We start from the raw sequence: 22,636 nt of genomic DNA, 5'->3' as shown, positions 1-22,636 counted from the left end.
CTGAAACCGAACCTGCTGGCAGCCATAAATTGCAAAGAAATGTAATATAATATGTCACCCATTGTAGCGACTGGGGGACCATTAACTAAATAGCGGCAATGGGCCGGCCAGAGCAAAAGAGGCTGTTTCAAGCGTCTCTCTGCATTATTATACAGTTGGGAACCCTTTAAAAGAAATCCAAACAATGGAAGTTGAATTTTATAATGTATTTAAAGGGACAGTAACTTCAGATAAATATGTATAAAATAGAACCAGTTTTCATTCTGTAAGTTTCTGCAACTAAAGGAAACAAAAAAGCCCTTTAGAAACATGTAGAATACAACAGTCCACAAGATGGCATGGAGCTTCTCCAAAGAAGTTGAACATGGCTTGAGTTTACAAGAAAATTAAATCTAAGATGCGTAGCCATCTTGGATCACAGGAGGGAAAAGGTAAATCGGTGGCTGTATGGAAATAAAGGAAGGCACTAGGTAATATCAACCCCCTTCCAGTCTGGACCAGAAGGTGGCTTTAAGGCAGTGGTGGACCAGGGCCCAGGAGTGAGGGGGGTCGGCTGTTTGGTCAGACACAGCAGTCCGGCCCCCACTTTAATTTTTAGTGTGTTTACAAAAAAAACTAAAATCAGGCCATACTCACCTCCTCTATTGCTGCCCGGCCACTGTAGTTGACGCCGCCATTCCCTGCTGACCTCTGGGTTGTGTGATCGTGTGACAACACACATGATCACTGTGGATATTCCCTGGCATCACTAATATTGAGACTGGGGATCAACTGCAGCAATCATGTGTCACATGACCCACCCAACCCAGGAAGTCATTGGAGAACAGCGGTGCTGATAACAAAGGCTGGAGAGCGACAGACTATACGGACCCATTTAATTAAGGGCTCAGTCACACGGTCGCCGATGCGCCTGTGTGACTGCAGATAAGACGGCCGCTCCGGGTGCGAACGTCTCTGCATGACCGGCTCCATTACTGGCCATGTGTTCTATCTGCCGTCCGCTGCGGAGAGTCGTCCGCACCGGCAGTGCAGCCATCTTATCCTGCAGAAAGACGGGCGCATCGGTTGCACCAAAAAAAAAAAAAAGGAAGAACGTCTTATTTTGGTTCGTATTCATGGTCCAACATTGCCCGTTAAAGTTTAAATGCTTGCGTAAAAAACACACGAATACACATTACGATCTGTATTCACTGTGTTTCTTGCACACCCTGTTTCCTGTGGGCTTTCCTGGTTTCTACAATTACTGTCCTTATAGATAAAAAATACTATAGGTGCTCGAACTGTCAACATCCCAGTGTTAAAAAGGTTTCTAATAACTATTTCTTCCTCTTCCTACTAAGACCTGCTAATGGTTTTATATTTCATGTATGTTCTGCCCTCGTCGTATATAAAATAGAAGACTTTCAACTGGAAATGCTCTGAAAAGTTTGGAGAGTTGCTGATGAGGCCGCTGAAGCTTGACAAGATATGCGAGCCAATGAACAAGATAATGGGGATAACTAGAACTGACACCAAGAGGCTATTGTTCAGCTGTTGAAAGGACGTCTCTTCGTATGAAACGGCATGTAAGCAATTATCCAGATATTACGCCAGTCCAAGAATATGTTACCATAGCCTGGGAAGAACGCAACCTGAAAGCATAACACTGCAGAACGAAGCATGAAAATTAGTGTGCTATCAAAACATGATCCGGTCTTAACATTGTGGGTGTAAGTGATCTGGTTTCACTGCAGAACCACAATAAAGCTGTAATGTTCCACCAAGGGAGATATTAAAAAGACAGACATACCTCTAGGACAGTGAGTCACATCATAAAACAAGGCCAACATGTAATCAAAAGACAACCAACGAAGAATGTTTTTGTGCTGTAGATTCGGGCACGCGGACATCCGATGCGATGGAAGGAGAAAATGATAGAATGGGGTATATAATTATATTGGGACGTATAAAAGACACAAAAAATAAGTTTAGGTTTACTATGCTTTTTGATGTCAAGCTATAACGAGTCATAAACAAGCCACTGCCATATTTCTCAACAGAACAATTAGGTACAGAACCCAAAAGCTACGGCTTGTATCTACCTCCTCTATGTCCTTGTAGTGTACAACTTTACAAAGTAGTCTGTATAAGTTTGTACAGAAGCACAAACTTTGTAGACCAACCAACCAACCCTTCTCTCGATTGTATACTTGAGCCTGAGGTAACAAAGAGGTCATCAGTTGTCGTAAAATGGTGAGCTATCAAATGCTTGATGTTGCACAAGTAGATATTTCAACATCTTCAAAAACTTGTCAGTCTTTTTTTTCTTAAAGCGTACCTGAGTTTCCAATACGTTTTCTACAATATAACAGGTTCTCCTCACCTACTGCCATTTGCAACATGTTATATGTTTTTAGGTTCTGATTTTCAGGTGATCTTTTTTTCTGCTGCCCTGATGTTTGTAATCCACTTTCAGGCGAGGAGTGTGTTGCAAATCTACCATTGTGCCAGTAGTTCACTGTCTTGTACTTCTTTTCCCTCATTTCCCATACTGCATTGCTCTGTCTCTGGTCCAATCAGCAGGGAATCTGAATGACCACTCATGTATACAACTGTACAAGTCAGGCATTCAGAAACATTCTGGGCAAATGGTTAGTAAACCCAAGGTAATGTGCACACTCATATGTGGTAACAAAGGCTGAAAATCATGCATTTGAGCGATTCTTTTTGCTGACAGATGGCCCATGTAAAGCCCCCGTAAAGGCGGCTACACGTGACCGTGTTTGTGCGCAAAATAAATTTCTGCATGTGCAAAACACAGAAAATAGAACCCATTGATTTCAATGGGTTTGTGCTCATGAGTGTGTTTTTCGCACTGGGAAAAAAGTCGGATCAGCTTTATTTTCCTGGGCTTTGCGCAGCAAAGGCCTCCATAGATGTTATAGAAGGTGCGCAAATATGTAAGGGGAGGTGTGAAACACTGCGCTCAGCCACGAAAAAAGGAACACATCTGGGTTATTAGTATAATATGTCGACACTGGAAGTATGGACGTGCCTGGGCTGCGCTAGAGGTAACGCCCAAGTCATGCCTACAGCTCCCGATTGGCTGTGATGTACCTAGCTTGACAAAGCTACTGAGAGCTCAGTGCATCATAGGGACGCTGGTAACTGCTTACATCCCGCGATCCAAGTTGATCGTAGCATGTAAAGGGTTTTCACAAAGGGAGGAAGCTCACTCTGTTTTTTGTCATCAGACTCCCGCAATAAAAAATTGTGGAGCACCGATGGTTTGTCATGGCAACAGGACACCAGATACAGCTGTCCTGCTTTGCCATCAGCCTCGACATTGACGAGCTCCTGCAGCGGGAGAGCTGGCTGTTAGTAATAGCTGGCCTCCCGCTGCATCAGCTTGGGGGTGCATCGGAGCAGTGACCCCTGCTGTTAACCCCTTACACGCAGCAATCTATGTAGATTGCAGCGTGTAAAGGGTTTCATAGAGGGAGCACGCTGTTTATCGTAATCGGACCCTGTGAGAAAAATCACGGAGGCTCACCGTAGCAACAGGACGCCAGATACAGGCATCCTGTCTTGCCATCGCATCCACGAACTATCTCTCTTTCGCCAGCTTGGTGTGGCCATAACCTGGGCGTTACCTCTAGCTCAGCCCGGTCTCGCCCATACTTCCGGTGGAGACATATTACATTAATACCCACATCTGGACCTCATTAGGCTAAATAGCCTTTTAATCCATAGAAAGGGTGTGTCGTGCACGCGTGTGAACTAGCTCTCTGTGCAAAACGTACAGTAGTATGCACAGACACGCACGCAAATGTACCTCAGCCAACCTCAATCACGTGAAATACGTTGTGCTTGGGGCGAGCGTTTTTGCGCATTTGGTCATGTGAAGAAGCCCTAATAGTGAGCCTCTCAACCATTTTCAACTAAGGTCTCACGAGCCAATGCTTCTCCTAATACTCTTAAGATATCATGTACCATGTAGTTCTGCCAAGGTTAAAAGAACTCATACACTTTGCAGATTATTCTCACTTGTTAGTCCTCCTCTTACTAGCTCAGATAAGCTGTAAATTGTGACATATGAATTTCTCATTTGGCTGAAGGATCTAACTCTCACCTGAATAATAAGGGTTAATGAGGCCCTGCAGGGGTGCTTGGGATGTGACATTTGCTGCAGTAACTGTTCAATGTTTGCTTAACTAAAACCTGTTCCAGGATCAGCACTAGCCGCTGATTGATGCGTCGCGGTGACGTGTGCCGCGCCATCGGGTGAGCTGCTCCTTGTGTATGCACTAAGAAAAGTCCTCCTCACATTCCAAGCAGAACCCCAAGAAAACTTTTGCAATGTCCTCTAGTAGTGACTTGTTACATTGCTGTTTGTGAGACTCTGTTCACACTAAGAGTTGGCTCTGTCAGACAAAACCATGTCAGCATGACATATGGCAAAGACTAAGTGTGTCCTTTTGGCTTAAGGTTGACGGGTTAAAGTCCGGATACTTTTTTGAGAGTACTGAAAAGTGTTTTAGAATGAAGAAGAGTATCTCCACAAGTAGCATAAATGCTGCACTTTAGATTTTAATGAAATCTCGTCCACATGCTGCATAAAATGACCTACGGTGCAAATTTTATAACCACAATATGTCAATTTATGCTGCGGATGTTCAGCCCGGATTTCACCCCTTGCAATGATTCCAATAGATGGTGGTGCCGAAGATTATCCCATCACTCATTTGCATGGCTTTTTCCCAGGGAGCATTGCAAGGCCTATATAAGCCTCCCTAAACCCTCTCCACAGGCAAAAACATTCCTTGCCCTCCAGTCCCAATACAAAGGAAGAGATCTGGGACAAATTAACAGCACTGAAATTGGCTGCAGATCTACACCAAGTCAACTATGTGTAAAGCATCCCGAAAGAACGTAGGCCAAATGGATTAAAGGGGTTGTTTGGTTACTGGACAACATCTCTTCAATAGGGGGTAAAATAACAAACTAAGCAGTACTTACTCCTCTGCCACCACTAGGATCCAGCGTTGCAGCACCTCCTGTGGTCCTCGCATTTCTTGTGACAGCTGATTCACGAATCTCTAGCATTATGGTGCTCAGGATGTGATCAATTATACCAGAAGAACGACTGGTGAGGCTGTGGCCTCTGATTGGCTGTAGTAGCCATCTGACCTTAGCTGTCACGACAAACGCCGGGACCACAGCGGTGCTGCAGTGCTGGATCCTGGCAGCGGTGGGACAGTATTTTACTACAGCCAGCCCTAATGTTTGGGAACCAGACAACCCCTGTGTGTTTGAACATATTTGGAAACCAAGTGAGTAAAAGCCAAATTTCACTTTCCATGGGTGCCTAATGTGTGTAGCTGTATCCCAGTTGAAATTAAGAATAAGGCTATACAGTGACTTTGGCTAAGACCATAGGGTTGCGCTGCCTTCCTTGCATGTATTGTGAATGCAGTCACACTGCAACTAGTAAGTTGCTGTGCCCGCCACCCAACAGATGCAAGAAGTCTAAACCTGCTAGATTGTTTTACGACCCCTGGGCTGCCACAAATTGTGAGCCTTGACACAACAGCGTCCACTTACATTACAGATGAGAAAGGCAGGCCAAAGGTGTGATTTTTGGCTGCACAATGTGTGTTGCAGCTGAAGACACAAATGCCGACTAGCCACACGATGCAGGCAGTAAGCCCATAATTGAAGGAGCTGTGCGATGGAATTTTGTATCTTAAAAACAGGCTCCCCACGTCAGAAAATAATAAACCAGCTAATAGATACCTCTCCTGATCCCCGCACGTCCCAACAACCCCAGGTGTCGTACTGTTTACAGGTTGCAGGAGCCTGTCTACAGGACATCCAACGCCTTTGCAGCCAATGACAGAGCTGAGCGATTAAGCACTGTGACTGGCTGCAGCAGCCTGTGCCATCCTGTACCGCTGCCTATAAGACAGCCCCATTAAGGCTTCCTCCCTTTTTTGTGGCTTTTTTCATGCTAATAAAAACTCCATGAATGTCATGCATCACGCACTTGCAAAGATTGGAACAAGCGGGATACAACAGGGTGCCTACCCTATGGTGTCCTGTTGCCAATTAACCCTTTCCAATCCAATTTTGGATTCACGGTTTCCTAAAAGGCTTTTTCTTTTTGCTGTTATACAACAGTGCCATCTGCTGGCTAAAGCCAGTGTGTGCGCCAGAGAGGCTCCAACAGCGAAGTGGCTGGCAATAGACGGTAAGAAGACCCTGTCGGACATCTTCTGACATTGGAGCTGTACAAGCTTCAATCAGAATGTAGGAAGACGTCAGACAGTGGATTGGAAAGGGTTAACTCTATTTTACAAAAAACAGGATCTTATTCTTAAAGGGATTCTCCTGTCATCATCTATAAGTGCTCTGAAGAAAATTAGATCTGAAAAGTATTTTCTTGCATCAGGGATTCTGTAGGTGCAATACCTGATGGTAAGTTCTCCCGAAGCATCTATTACCCGACCCTGTGAATTGTGGGTGTTTATAAGATTAGTCACCTCATTCACATTTGCATACAGATACACAGCTTATTTCTTCATATACAATATATTATAATTAGAGGTTTTCCTGAAGAAATGCTCTATTATGGGTGTGCTTGAAAAAACTAAGAAAGTGCATGTGTCAGATGTACTCCTCCCGTCCGGCCATGTGACATGCATTACAACTATGACACACATTGTATCGGTGAGAGGAGATGAAACAGAAAAATCTTTCTTTTTTCCCCCTTGTTTTCAGCGATTGCCGTTAGTCATTGAATAACGCCGATGGCATGACCGGGGACCGCTCACTGCCGCCTCCGGTATGCTACCTCCGGTACCCAAAGCAAGGAGCTATTACACTTCCCGGCCCCGTAGCTTTATTCTGATGCAGAAAGTAAGAAGACGGCGCATCAGAATAAAGCCCATTAGTGACCGCCAACATAAGGTATATGGACAGTCGCTAAGGGGTTAAAGTGATCACTTCCAGTAGAAGAGCCTCTACATATACAGCAAACGATACTGTATGTAGACCAGGGAACTGTATGTGGTGGCTAATCTTGCTGATTCTAGGGACCCAGTGCCGGCATCTCAGATAATTGACTTAATTTGGACAGTTTTCATAAAAATCAGTCCATGTGGTCTACAAATTGAATTGCAGTCACTTCTGCGCTGCCTCTAATTCGTACAAGATGGAAGTAGGCTTGTATTCCAAATGACATGAGTGTTCTGCACATGCGATCAGTTATACTAGGACACATTGTCACCATCGCCTACGAGTACGGAAGGAAGAACGCTGTCACATCAGGCTTAAAGGGCTTGTACCACAAGTGCAAGTTATCCATTATCCACGGGCTAGGGGATAACCTGTTGATTGGTGGGGTCTCTCGAAATGGTTGGATTGTTATAGGTGCACATACAATATATTTTGTTCTACTGAGTGATACAAGTACTCAGAGCTCGCCTGTACTATTATTTCCAATATCTCCCTATTCTGCTCTGTCCCTATAGGTTATTGTCCTCAGCAGCAGCAGGTGGTAGGGGGACGGTTGTTGGAGATTGGGAATATGTGTTAATGGAAACGCTGAGTAACCTGATCCTTCCCATCACAGAGGCCAGGGGGAACCAAACTATGTTCTGGGATACTGGAGGTGACACAGGAGTAATGGGCCATATTTTATAACATCTGGCTGTCATATCTCGCATGGTTACATCACGTTTACCTAACAGAGGAGTCTTTATAATGAGAGCCTCCTTGGCTTTTGGTGGTGAATTAGCTAATGTGTCACTGAAACCTGTTGGAGCCATGGAAACATCCTGGTTGGGGTTTGAACTTGGCTACCTCTGATGCTCCCATTGAAATGAACTGAGCATGCAAGCTGCTGCGCCATTCACTTGCCAGTGTCTCAGGGGGATACAGGACCCCCATTCTGGCGATCATTGATGGTTCTAGCAGTTGGATCCCACCAATCATCCCCGCTGAGGACAGGGAATAACGTATCTTACCCCTTTAAGTGCTATAGTGTTACCCCTTAAAGTGCTAGGTGCGGTGTGCAATGGTACACTCCACGATCCTCAGCCAAGGAAGGAGGATTGCTACTTCCTCGAAGTGATGCGAGACGGTTTTGATATAAAAACGCTTCACATCCACGGGGAAATCGTATGTTGGCGAGTGCGATATAAGGCGATAATCATGGCTGAGTTAACCAGAAGACAGAGAAAAAAATCTATTTAGGGCTCATGCACATGGCGATACGGCAGCCATCGAGGTACATGGGGCTTCTACGGTATCTACATAAGCTTCCAATTTTATACAGAGGGTTACTGAGGGTTGTAAAGGGAAACGAAAGTGGCTTGCTCCATCTTCTCCGTCTGTACAGAGGTACTCTCCAATGCTTAAAGAGTACTGGCACCTACAGAATTGGGGATTCTAAGCATTTTTGCAATAGGTTTTATTACCTATTCACTACATTTTTCTCAGAAACGCCTCTTTTGCTCTGCAGCTAGGTGAAGACGGGGGTGAGCAATTCTAGCTGTCTGGCTCCATCCAGATGTGTCCGCACCTGTTCTCTATAGAGCAGCTGCGCACACAACTGTTCTCCTCCAGTATTGCAGTCTATTCATAAATGTCACTATTATATCTAATTTATTTTTAATAACCCTTTGCCCCCTGTGTCCCCTCACTCCCAGTGTTTTACTCCCATCCCTTTCATGTCCCTTTCATATGCCACCGCCCCCTGATGCTGTGAAGGGAAGCCGTTCTACTCTGCAGATGGCTTCTCTTCTCACAGTGCTCGCTCCCTGGAGTCCAGCGGGGAGCGAGTGCTGTGAAGGGGAGAAGTACTCCCCTTCACCTAGCTGCATAACAGGTAATAAAACCTATTGCAAAAATGGTTAGAATCATCTATTCTGCACATGAAAAAAATAAGAAAAAAGTGCAGGCGCTTTTTGCATAGGGAGCCTGGCTGAGCTCTATGGCACTGCATGCAGGCTGCAAGGCTTGTGCCGAGCAGTAGAACAGCTTCCGTGTACTGCCGTAAAGACTCCATGCCCAGGGCGTGTATATAGTACTTGCTGTGTAGCACATCCATCACCAGCACCGGCCTTCAGTTTTTAAACTGATAAAGAATTGGAACCCACAAAAGACCTGTAAAATTGGTGTGGGCATCCGACTTGATGGCTTCCATCATGCCCAGCACTGCCAACATCACATTCCCATAACCCCCACAGTACAGAATGAAACCCACAACATCTCACTAGTTCTGGCAAAATCTTATGGCTGTGACTAATGAAAAGATTTTAATCAAAGCATAACTAGTGAGATCTTGTGGCTTCAGCGTGAGCTGCTAGTGGTTATGGGAATGTGAAGCTGGCCTCGCTGGGCATGGTGGGAGCCATCAGGGAGGATACACGTGCCAACTCCGGAGGGGAGTCGCCTGTTTCCATGAGTGACAGGAACCAAAGATCTTAAAAACTGTGAAGAGCTGATATAGAATGTATAAACATTAATATTTGTCCACTTTCACATCCTGGGTTCAAAGGTTCCGTCGCAGATCCGGCTCAGAATACCGGCCAACTAGGCAGAAAGTGGTCAGTCTGCATTATGGTCAAGGGGGTTCGTCCGGCGCTGTTCGGTTCCCTCCTGAGACAGAGCAGGAGAAAGAAAGCTCTTGCTGCATAGGCCAACCATACCTGTAGGGCTCCACTTACTGAACAGATGCCAGTAAATGCCAATCTTTTTTCCATCCACCTTGCCAGGAAGCACTGGCATACTTTCCCCCCACTATTTAGGAAAGCACACTGCTGTACTTTCCTATGTAAGGCATGAGGTCCAACAACCAGACCCTATGGGTGATGTATGTCTGTGTGCCTCTACGGTGGAATAGGTCCAAGCCTTCTGTTGGAGGTAAAAGTTACAGAATTCTCCTGACATACACCTTTGACAGAAGCAAATAGGAGATGTGGACAAAGCATTAGAGTGCGGCGAGGTTGAGGGTTTTTTAATACAAGTACCGCAAAACCACAAAAGCCCCGGTACGTTGATGCAGTAAAAAAAACAAAAAAAACACAACTTAAGTGAACCATCGGAATAAGTTCTAAGGGCTCGTTAACAACAGTGTTCAGGGATTTCATTTTCCTGCTCCATTTGGGGAGCAGGAAACGAAACCCCCGGCCGAACGGATCCGTCCTAAGATAAATAACATAGTAACAATATGCTAGGCTGAAAAAAAGACAAATGTCCATCTAGTTCAGCCTGTTTCAACCCATCCCTTGTTGATCCAGAAAAAGGCAAAAAAAAAACAATGAGGCAGAAGCCAATTTACCCAATTTGGTGGAAACAACTCCTTCTTGACTCTATAATACCGCAGCAGTCAGAATAATCTCTGGATTAACGTTTGAAAGTTCCTACCTGACTCCAAGACCCGGATCAACAACCCGCTGGTCACCTAATGTCTATATCCTGTAATATCATAGCGCTCTAGAAAGACATCTAGTCCCTCTAAAATCACTCTATGGATTTTGCAACCACCACGTCTTCAGGCAGAGAGTTCCACAGTCTCACTGCTCTTAGGCAGGGTTCACACAGGGCGGATTCCCGTCGGAAATCTTGCGGTTTGGCCGCAGCAAAAACCGCGAGATTTCCGCCGGGCATTGAAGCGGCCCGGCCGATTGCTTTTCCGTTGCGCGCGGCGCTCCATAGAGGAGAGCGCGGCCGCGACGAAAATAAACAAAAAAAAAAAAAGTAAATAGACATGCTGCTTCTTTTGAAACTGCGGCTGCGGTGGCCGCAGCCGCGGTTTCAACCGGATTTTCCGCAGCGGATTAGCCGTCCCGTGTGGACAAGATTTCTGAGGTCCACATGGCTGGCTAATCCCGAGATTAGCGGCTGCGGGCGGTTTTGTGAACCCAGCCTTACAGTCAAGAACCCCCTTCTGTGTTGGTGATGAAACCTGCTTTCTTCTAGACATAGCAGATGTCCTCTTGTTACAGTCGCAGTCCTGGGTGTAAACAGATCATGGAGAGATCCTTGTATCGTCCCCTAATGTATTTATACATAGTTATTTGGTCGCCCCTTAGCCGTCTTTTTTCCAGGGTGAATAATCCCAACTTGATAGCCTCTCTGGGTATATAGAGGTACATTTGGTTTACCTCCAGGATTCCAGCTTTTTACAGCATTAAATAACCCAGCATGCTGCGCTATTTTGTCCTGTTTTAATCAGAATTCGGTGACAGAGGTTCCTAATAGAACGTCCAACACTGATGTGAACGAACCCTAAGAGTTTGTCACTAGAGAGGAGCGAGTATACTCGCTAAGGCACATTACTCGAGTAGTGCCTTAGCCGAGTATCTCCCCGCTCGTCTCTAAAGATTCGGGGGCCGCCGCGGGTGACGGATGAGTTGCGGCGGGGAGCGGGGGGGAGAGAGATCTCCCCTCCGTTCCTCCCCGCTCTCCCCCGCTGCTCCCCGCCCTCCGAATCTTTAGAGACGAGCGGGGAGATACTCAGCTAAGGCACTACTCGCACGAGTAATGTGCCTTAGTGAGTATACTCGCTCATCTCTATTTGTCACTATCTCTGGACTCCAGGATGATAGATTGTAGCCTCTGGTCACACTGCCCTTAGAGCAGGGGTGCCCATCCAAGTGCTGCAACAGGTCCTGTTTTCAGGATATGCTATAGTAAGAACAGTGCCTGAGGTCCCGACAATAATTACAATCAGGGGCGTAACTATAGAGGATGCAGGGGATGCGGTTGCACCCGGGCCCAGGAGCCTTAGGGAGCCCATAAGGCCTCTCTTCTCCATATAGGGAGCCCAGTACTATGAATAAAGCATTATAGTTGGGGCCCTGTTACAGGTTTTGTATTGGGGCCCAGGAGCTTCAAGTTACGCTTCTGATTACAATTAAATAATACCGCTTAGGCCGGCATCAACGCAAGAACATGTCCACGCGCCTGAACGCTGCGTTTTGTGTAGTGAACAGTTCTTTTCTGCATGCGCATCGGCATTATGCCCTCACAAGGCATGCTCATTTGCGTGTGGCAAAAAAAGACACATCAATTAAAATGGCTAATCAGTTGCAAATGTGTTCTCTTTCCAGTGAAATTACGCAGTCTCTTACGGATCTCCTTGCGTGTGCATTGGCGCACTCCCTATTACCTTCTATGGGGATCTTTGGAGCGCAAATACGCAAAAAATAGAGCATGTTCTATATTTTTATGCGAACCGAAATGCGTGTGCAAAATATGGGAATGTGAGTGAACCCACTGAATTCACTACATATTGTGCGCGCACGTCCATGTGAAGCCGGCCTACATATATGTGCCAGATGGATGCCACACGCCTGGTCTGTTGTATAGAGCGCTTCCTAGTGTATACACGGAGTAGAGCCCGACCTGCAATGAGCACTACCTGACCTGCGCTGATACATTGCAACAAATTACCTATAAAGAGCTGTTGTGCTGATGCGTTTCGCTCACAGAGCATTGTCTAGACTGGTGATCCCAGCAGGTTCGGCTCTCTGGACGATTCCTCTCTATATTTGTAAACACATTGTTTTCATTCACGGTCAACAAACAGAAATCTTGGAGTTGATAACAAATTGTAATGTGATAAAAAAATGTATTATTATACCAGCAAGTTCAATCTAAGGCCTCATGTCCACGGGGAAAATCAGGCCCGCTACGGATTCTACATGGAGAATCTGCAGCGGGTCCCTCCTGCCCCGCGGACATGAGCGCTGAAAATAGGAATTTAAAAGAATTTACTCATCCGGAGCGGGCGGCGAAAGTCTTCTCTTCCTCACGGCCGGATCTTCTTTTTCGGCCGGCGGATGAACTCGTCACGCTGGCGGCACGTCGCCGACGTGCCGCGCGCATGCGCCGGGCACATCCGCCGAGCCGAAGCAAGAAAGATCCGGCCGTGAGGAAGAGAAGACCTTCCCGGTCCGCTCCGGATGAGTAAATTCTTTTAAATTCCTATTTTAGGTCTCTCGCGGATCCGGACGGCTTCCATAGGCTCCAATAGAAGCCCGCGGGAGCCGTCCCCGCGGGAGACCCGCACGAAAATGGAGCATGGACCAGATTTTTTCATGCTCCATTTTTTTTAAAAGCCCTTTTATTGACCATCCGCGGGTATTTATCTACCCCGCGGGTGGTCAATGCATCCCTATGGGGTGCGGATCCGCGGGCAGGAGAAGAGTTAAAATCTGCTGGGGATTTTAATTCTTCTTTTGCCCGTGGACATGGGCCCTAATAGTTGGGACTTTATATAGGGAATGGGATAAAATACACCAATGTTGTTATGTATTGATATATATATGCACCTATACATCTTAGGCCGGCGGCACATGAACGGATTTGCATTGTGGAATCTGGAGCGGCGTCTGCTCCCCAGTTTCCGCAGCAAATACCGCATCTATGGGTTGGGCCACGGAAAAGTAGGCTGGTACCCGACTCTTATGAAAGCTACCTAAGAGAAAATCTGTCTTTTTTGCCCATATTAACCAATCACAGCGCAGCTTTTATTTCTTATACCGCTGAGGTAAAATGTAAGCAGTGTTATGATTGGTTGCTATGGGCAACACAGATTTTGCTTTCATATGAGTGTAGTGCTGGACAGACGTGCGGAGCCACCTCTCTGCCAGTCACACAAGCCACCATCATGACACGAACACTTCTTCATCAGTCGTCTGCTGAGGCTCCACAGCGACAGCTTAACGAAGTAGCAAACTTAATGTAACACATTCCAAATTTAAATCGTGTGAAATGATTTAGTGGAATGTACGCTAGATCGTCCGACAAGCACGGGCAACTCCAAATGCTTCACTGTCTGCCATCCAGAGACAGGGGGCGCCATCGTTACACCCCTATGTCTGTCAAGACCATTTCCAGGTGCTTGGCTGAAGGTTATTTGGTCGCACGGCGCCCATTACAAATATTGCCATTGACACGCACCCACCATCCCCTCTGTTTGATGTCGTAATTGACGAAACTGGACACTACAGATGGGTTGTCTTCAACAACGAACCCAGGTTTAGTTTGGGCGCTGACGACAGCTGTGTTCGTGTCTGGAGACCTCGGAGTGAGCACCTCAAACGTGCCTTTGCTGTGGAGTGGCACACTGCCCCCTGCTGGTGTAGTCTGGGGGGCATCACATACAACAGTTGGTCCCCTCTAGTAGTGGTACGAGGGTCAATGACAGCTCAGCGTTGTGTTCAGGACATCCTGCAGCCACATGTGTTCCTCTCATGGTGGCTTCCAAGAGGCAGCAGGAAAATGGTCGGCCGCACACAGAAGGGGGTCATAGGAGTCGCCACAACATTGTCACACTTCCGTGGCTGCCCGGCCGCCAGATTTATCACAAATAGAACATGTATGAGAGCATCTGGGACACCAACTTATCTAGCCTACCAGTTTGCATGATCTAGAGGCTCAGTTACAGTAAATGTGGAATGATATGCCGAAGGGTACCGAATGGAACCTGTATGCCTCCATGCCCAACCATATCACATCTTGTATCCAAGCTAGAGGCAGTACAACAGGGTACTAGAGCCTCCATGCCCAACCATATCACATCTTGTATCCAAGCTAGAGGCGGTACAACAGGATAATAGGGCCTCCATGCCCGCCCCTATCTGATCTTGTATCCAAGCTAGAGGTGGTAAAACAGGAGACTATAGCCTCCATACCCATCAGTATCATATCTTGTATCCAAGATAGAGGTGGAACAACAGGATACTGGAGCCTCCATGCCCACCCCTATCACATCTTGTATCCCAGCTAGAGGCAGTACAACAGGGTACTAGAGCCTCCATGCCCGCCCCATCACATCTTGTATCCCAGCTAGAGGTGGTACCACATGGTAATAGAGCCTCCATGCCCAGCCATATCACATCTTGCATCCAAACTAGAGGTGGTACAACAGCATACTAGAGCCTCCATGCCCACCCCTATCACATCTTGTATCCCAGCTAGAGGCAGTACAACAGGGTACTAGAGCCTCCATGCCCCCCCTGTATCACATCTTGTATCCATGCTATAGGTGGTACAACAGGGTACTAGAGCCTTCATGTCCACCTTTATCACATCTTGTATCCAAGCTAGAGGTGGTACAACAGGGTACTAGAGCCTCCATGCCTGCCCGTATCACATCTTGTATCCAAGCTAGAGGCAGTACAACAGGGTACTAGCGCCTCCATGCCCGCCTGTATCACATCTTGTATCTAAGCTAGAGGCAGTACAACAGGGTACTAGAGCCTCCATGCCCACCTGTATCATATCTTGTATCCAAGCTAGAGGCGGTACAACAGGATACTAGAGCCTCCGTGTCCGCCCGTATCACATCTTGTACCCAAGTTAGAGGCGGTACAACAGGGTACTTGAGCCACCATGCCCACCCATATCACATCTTGTATCCAAGCTAGAGGCGGTACAACAGGGTACTAGAGCCTCTATGGCCGCCCGTATCACATCTTGTATCCAAGCTAGAGGCAGTACAACAGGGTACTAGAGCCTCTATGTCCATCCGTATCACATCTTGTATCTAAGCTAGAGGCGGTACAACAGGGTACTGGAGTCTCCCTTTAAGCATTTAGTTCTCCATAATAAATTCTCCTTTTGCTCTGATATTGTAATCATTCACTTATAACAATGTTACAATCACACAAAGTTTTATTCAGGTCCGACAACCTCTGCCAGGTGCTTGATGATTTCGATTATATATATATATATATATATATATATATATATATATATATATATATATATATACACACACACACATATACACATACACATATACACATACATACATACACACTGTAAAAATCATCAAGCACCCAGCAGAAGTTGTCGGACTTGAATGACACTTTCTCTGCTATTGTAACATATGACATATATATACACTGTATATAAGTAGCTGCCGCCATCCTGGGACGGGCTCTCTGCCAGTATACTATACGGATCTAATATACTGCCCAAAGTTGAGTGCCCTTATAGATGGAGACGGGATCACACTGTGCCTAGTCTCTGCCATTGTAGTAGTTACACATCATGGCATATATATGTATATCCCAGCAAGGAGCACCTGTTCGTGGAGCACAGGAGAGGGGGCACTACCCACCCTGCGGTGCCCGGTGCACCCCCGGCTACTCACCATGTCCTGCTTCAGCAGCTGCAGCTTGGTCTCCAGTCTCTCCAGGGCGCCGGGCTGGCTGGGGCTGAGCGGGCACTCGGGGTGTGCGGCATCCTTCTTGCAGTCCTCCCGCAGGGACCTCGCCAGGCTCTCGGGCACCTTCCGTCCCAGCTTGATCTCTATATCACGGAGGTCCAGCGTGGAAGCATCAGCCATGGCCGGAGGTGAGGAGGGCAGCCGGGGTGATGCTTAGTGCAGGGCAGACCTAGAAGTCATAGCTTCCTGGGTGACAAGTCACAACTCCTCCGTCAGGGTGTGCGCTGCTCCCATGTAATTACATAGGAGTCCTTCTACACCCATAGTGTCTCCCTCCGCTGTAATAGAGAGGACCAATCAGTTGGCCACTGCCCGGGCACACTGGCACTCTGACCAATCAGCTGGCCGCCTTCCCGGCACATTGGCACTTCGACCAATCAGCTGGCCTCCGTCCCGGCACACTGACCAATCAGCTGGCTGCTGCCCGGGCGCTCTGGCACTCTGCCGTCTCCAGCATTTACTTTCTGCTGAAACTTTACCTCGGTGGCAAGAGGAGCTGATGTGCCGCAGCCCTTGTACCGTACATCTCCTAGTAGAAGGGCATATGGCGTCTTCCTCTGGTGCCCGGCTCTGCTAGCTGCGCGTTGTTTAGGTGTCAGGGAGCTGCCTGCACTACCTCACGGAGCTGTGACTGGAGAGGCTCTCCTCATGAGGTAATGTTTGCAGCTCCTCTCTGATCATGGCAGAGTTATGTGCTTTGTGCTATAAACAATACAAAGCGCTGCCTACAACAAGCAGACACAACGGGGGTCGCATATTAAAGCTGACGCGCCTGAAGAACCGCACAGCGTCACAGAGCGGCGGGTAGAAATGGTGCCAAATGTACCAATCGTGTCGCAATAACGGCAAGCGAGAAAAATGAGGCGATTAAAGGGGTTTTGTCGTTAAAACAAAACCCCGTCCACCAGCTGGGCAACACCTAAAATAACACACGAGGGCATAGCCGCCTATACTGGCATCGGCGGAAACACATGACCGCAGTGCTGAGCATAGGCAGTAGCGTCACCATGGCGCTCTCGGCATCAGAGTTCATATCCTGGTCCCAGGAGTTTGGGGACGTGACGCTGCGACATCTGATTGGCCGTTGTGGTCACGTGCTTTCGCCCAGCCGGCCTATCTGGAACCTCCGCCGATGCCAACGCCAACAGCGCCCCAGGAGGGGTGAGTATGCGCTTGTTTGTTATTTTACATAGCACCCAGCTGGCAGACGGGTTCGGTTCTATTGACCAAACTCTATTAAGGCCACATTCGCACTCGCCATACTTACCGCCATTCGTCATCGAAAATAACGAAAGCGCCACAATACGCCGGACGGAAAACCAACAAGTCCATTCATTCAAAATATTTGAACCCAAGGAATGACGCTTGGCGGCGGCGCGGCAAAAATGGATCCCAAGTCTATTCATCACGATGAGGCTACACTCAGAGATACGCTGGAAGCTCCCATCGACTTCTATGGAAGCTGAAATAAAAGGGAGGGGGAGGGAGGTCAGCTGCGTCCAACGCTGGGAAAAAGAGACCGCTGGCTCTATTTAGGCATTAGAAGTCATTCCGAGGATTTCTGATGATCGAGGGATTTCCACACTGCAGCGTATTTCTTCGCAGATACACGGCAGCTGCCCGTGGGACCGGCAGAAAATAGACGGTTAAGAATCAGAATTTGATCGCGGCATTCCTTCATTCATGCGATTTTTACCGTTCGTACCAGCGACTGTAAAAACACATATGGTGGTGTGAAAGAGCCCTAAGGTCTTATTCACAGGAGCATTTTATTGCGGCTATGTAGCCACGACCGGCTGAAGATTGCGAGCGTCTGAAGCATTGGATTCCAATGTATTCGTTCAGATTGGCGATTTTTAGGTCATAAGCGACCAAAATCATTGAGTGGAATTTGATGCTGCCGTAAAAGATGGGTCTTGCCCTATCTTTCAGCCGAAATACGCTGTTCGGTCCCATAGACTCCTATGGGAGCAGTAAGAAAAGGGGAGGGAGTTGAGCTGCGCCCAACGTTGGGAAAACAAGACATCTCACCCTAATTAGGCATTTAATCACACTAATTAGACCTTTACTTGCCATTCTAAGCCATGAGAAGTGTGGTAGGCGCAAGAGTGTGAACGGGCTTTTTAACCATAAAGAAGCCGCTTAGCGACAATATGTCTCACCCTGTATCCCGCAGGGGTTTTTATGGCTTCTACTTGGTCCCCCTATTTGTTTGCATTTGTAACTTCGGATTTTCTCGCGCAAAATGATCTTTTCAGTGAAGTAATTGTGTGTAATTCTGCTCCCAGCTGCGCTCCTGGGCGGCTACTATACCAGTCTGCTGTTGATGCCTCCTTAGCCACGGCAGACATTTACATTGCCCCTGCATCATAGCAAAACCAAAACACCAGCCACGGATATGTTACTTCTTATCCCTGCAGTTGGGGCCGCCTGGCTGTGTGGAGTGCCACCTGCACCCAGTATAAGGATCGGGGAGCCAAAGAGGCATTATGGCTTGAGGTTGGGTAAGTGTCTATGGTGCCCTTTGGGAGACTGGCACTCCCGTCCTCTGCAAAAAGTATTGTGAGTATATTTTGGATAATGCCTGTTGCCAGGATCAGTATACGATTGGCCTGTTGCAATATCTGACATCTAGAAAGCATCTCTGTGAACCAAACATTGTTTACTAGGGCTATTGTGTGGCTGCATTTGGGGCACTTTGTAGCCGCATTCAGTAGTCACTCCATTAACAATGCTCCTGGAGCCTTTTTGGTGTGCCTTTCTTATTGTCTCCAGCACCTGTATGCACTTTCTCTCTACCTTACCCCCAAAGGCTTATGTTGGGTTTGCCAGTTGGCATCTTAATATTTTTTTGGGGGGTGTGAAGTATTAGAGAACACAGCCTGGTATTAATGTTTCATTTTCTGTATAATAATATGTTGCCCTTTGTTTTTTGGTGGGGCAAATCCACCCCCGGTGGGGGAACGCTTGAAATATAAGCCCTCCCCCAAAAATAAGCTCTAGCTACACTACATGAAAAAGAAAACAAGCAATACTCACCTAGCCGGTGGCATCTGAGTCCCTTGCACTGGGTTCCAGTGCTGCGGCAGGCTGCAGTGTCCTCAGCATTGACACAGCACTCTCTTTCTGGTGACAGGGCTTTGAATACCCCGCCTCCAGCAAGCGAGCACTGTGATTGGATCTAGCACCAGCCAATCAGAGCCGGCACTCGATTTTTCACAGCCATTCAGTTTCAGCTTTTCAAAAGCTTTTCAGTTTTTCAAAGCCATTCAGCTTTGATTAGCTAAGCCAGCGGCGCTCGTGATCCAATCACAGCACTTGCTTGCTGGAGGCGGGGTATTCAAAGCCCTGTCACCAGAAAGAGAGTGCTGTGTCAACGCTGAGGTTTACACTGAAGCCTGCCGCAGCGCTGATGACCAGCGCGAGTGACCCATATGCCGCGGGCCAGGTGAATATAAGACACCCCGAAAATAAGACACCGTGCCTCTTTTGGGACAAGAATTAATATAAAACAGTGTCTTATTTGTGGGGAAACACGGTAGTAGACTCAGTGAAGAAGAGTTGACGCTCTGCACACGACCAGTATCGACATGAATTTGGGCAACAAGTGGTGGTTGGAGCACGGCCCAGAAAACAGTACTGGTACACCTACCTCCTGGGCTTTCTTTTTCTAAATAATTATTTCTTGAGCTAATTGCTTGTTTGACTCTTTTTTTTTTGTTCTTTCTGAAACTTTTAAATTGTTTCTTTTTTCCCTTTCCCCCATTAGGTCATCAAGTAATATCCCAGAGTTGGAGGAGCAAAGCCAAGAGCCAGCAGAGGAGAAGGAGCTAGAGGAAAACAGCAGTGGGGGGTAGAGTCAGCCATAGCCGACATGCAGGGCTCAGCGGAGGAGAGGCCCAGCACAGGCACAGCTAGGGCCCAATGCTTCTCCTTGGGCAGTCCCACAAGTCCTTCTCCTGGTTCGCAGGTGCACCAGGCTGTCCTGGGATACTTACAAACCATGGGTGAGGATTATTGGGGGGCTTGTGGCTTGTGGACAATTTTCGCAAGTTGCCTGAGCGCCTCATCACCAAGATGAGGAAGGCTGTGAAGACGCTGTTTGAGGCAGTTCTGCAGCCAGAGCCTTCTGAAGAGTGTTTCTGGCTGCTGAATGTATGGAGTCTCCACGGCCACAGAACACTCCCAGAAGGGCCAATATCAGAACTCCCCCCCTCACCATCAGCTGGGGTATGCCATACGCCAGCCTAAATTTGGGTATTTGGGGCACCCACAGCTGGCACTTGGGGCCTTATTCCAGGGGCCATGGGCCAGGCTGGGCCGTTTGCAGTGCCTGCCAGGCCGCAGGCTTTTCCCCTACCCAACAGGCCATGGCTCGCAGCCATCCACCAGCCAGGGCCATGGCCAGTTGAGGTAGGCCTCCTCAAACCTGGCTGAGTCTTTGGGGTTGTTCTATTTTTATGTTATTTCCTTTAAGGTGCAGGCTGCACAGTTTTTTTATGTTTGGCCTTAAAGGGGTTGTCCTGCAAAATGAAGCAAAGGTAAACACTTCTGTATGGCCATATACATGCACTTTGTAATATACATCGTACATTAAATATTGGCCATACAGAAGTTATAAACTTACCCCCCTGTGTTGGCATCCCCGTCTCCATGGTGCCGACCGAATCCTTCTCCTGGCTGGATTAGACGCGCATACGCAGTCTGCCTCTTCATTTTGCGGGACAACCCCTTTAAGAGTTACCCAAGAGGCTATGTTTTGTTAAAATTATTTGTGATTAAAACAAATTTTGGTTGCAAATTATTGTGTCCACACTTTAATGTTCTCTGTGCTGTGTTTTTGGTTAGTTTTTTTTGGGGTGGGGGCAAGTTTTAAATAAGTTTCAGGACTTTGCCTTTTTAGGGCCAAAGGTCCCTTACTTAAAGCAGCATAATGTTTTGGCCAGAAACATGGTGGCTGGGTGGCTTAGGGGACAACCATAGTGCGATGACATTGGTTGAAAGTTGGGTTGGCAATTGCATTTGAACACTATGCGCACCTGACAATAGGGTGGCCCGAGGAGGCCGCACTCCCAGAAATAATTAATGGGCCTGTCGACACCTAGCAGCACATCCACAACTGGGCCTCACATTAGTCCACAGTTTTTTTTGTTAAGCCCTGGTTGCCTTAAAGGGGTTGTCTCGTGCCGAAACGGTTTTTTTTTTCTTCCATAGGCCCCCCGTTCAGCGCAGGACAACCCCAAGGGATGTGTTAAAAAAAAAAAAATTTTATTACTTACCCGAATCACCGCTCTGCGACGTCTTCCTTCTTCTTACTTCTTCCTTCACCAAGATGGCCGCCGGGATCTTCACCCACGATGCACCGCAGGTCTTCTCCCATGGTGCACCGTGGGCTCTGTGCGGTCCATTGCCGATTCCAGCCTCCTGATTGGCTGGAATCGGCACACGTGACGGGGCGGAGCTACGATGACTACGCGGGACCAGCTCTCCGGCACGAGCGGCCCCATTCACAAGGCAGAAGACCGGACTGCGCAAGCGCGTCTAAAAACGCCAGAAGACAGCGAATTTAGACGGATCCATGGCGAGGGGGACGCTAGCAACGGAGCAGGTAAGTGAATAACTTCTGTATGGCTCATATTTAATGCACGATGTATATTACAAAGTGCATTAATATGGCCATACAGAAGTGTATAACCCCACTTGCTGCCGCGAGACAACCCCTTTAATTTCTCAACCCTTCCCAGTCATTGGTTCCCTTGCCCTCCCAGGCATCATTTACACGTTTTACTAATGATCGAATTTGAGCGCAAAATGTTCAGTGTGAATGTTAAAAAAAAGTCTGACTTGTCGTTCGCAGTGGTTTGAGTAGGCTTCTCAGTCAGCTTTGAAAGTCATCGTAGGCTCGCTGCCACTGGGGATTTAAAACTGTAAAGGCCCATGAGGGAGTTCGGGAGAGATTACTGTACTTGTCTCACCCTGAGCTCAGGAGCTGGACCATTTTTGGGCCCAAAGTATGGAAGACCTTTCACTATTTCCCACTCCAAAGTTTTGTGCCGTTTGTTTAATGTTGACGGCAAAGTGGTTGCTTTACAGCACGAAAAAGCGTAGCAAACGCTGCTCTTGTTCGGTCTAGATTACACATTGCCATGCAGAAAAACTACCAGAGTAGGAGGAGCCCGCGGTGCATCTGACGTCATGACTGCAGGCCCATCCCCGCGTAATAGTGTGTGTCCCCTGCTCGACTTTACGTTTTGTTTTCACAAGGTAGCAGCTATTCTATAAAGCTGCAAGGCCACAGCATGAGCCACAGAGCCTCACCACTGGGACGTCGGGGAAAGCTGATCGCTGGTCAAGTAGCATTTAAGGGGTTCGTCCGGGATTGGACTTCTCTTTGATTCTGGCCGTTGC

The 22,636-nt window shown here is 47.5% G+C and overlaps 1 protein-coding gene across 1 annotated transcript in view; it reads right to left on the bottom strand.

Annotated features, from left to right (window-relative positions):
• LURAP1L (leucine rich adaptor protein 1 like) overlaps positions 1-16,689 on the bottom strand; it is a 29,041-nt gene extending 12,352 nt beyond the window's left edge. The window contains exon 1 of the mRNA XM_066604268.1: positions 16,154-16,689. Within this exon, the coding sequence (XP_066460365.1) occupies positions 16,154-16,348 (195 nt within the window). The 5' untranslated portion in view covers positions 16,349-16,689. The remainder of the gene's footprint in view (positions 1-16,153) is intronic.
• Between the last annotated feature and the right edge of the window lie 5,947 nt (positions 16,690-22,636).

Source organism: Eleutherodactylus coqui, chromosome 5 (genome assembly GCF_035609145.1).
Source record: "Eleutherodactylus coqui strain aEleCoq1 chromosome 5, aEleCoq1.hap1, whole genome shotgun sequence".
NCBI lineage: Eukaryota > Metazoa > Chordata > Amphibia > Anura > Eleutherodactylidae > Eleutherodactylus > Eleutherodactylus coqui.
Note: the sequence above shows the minus strand (reverse complement) of the source record. Positions and strands in the feature narration are given on the sequence as shown.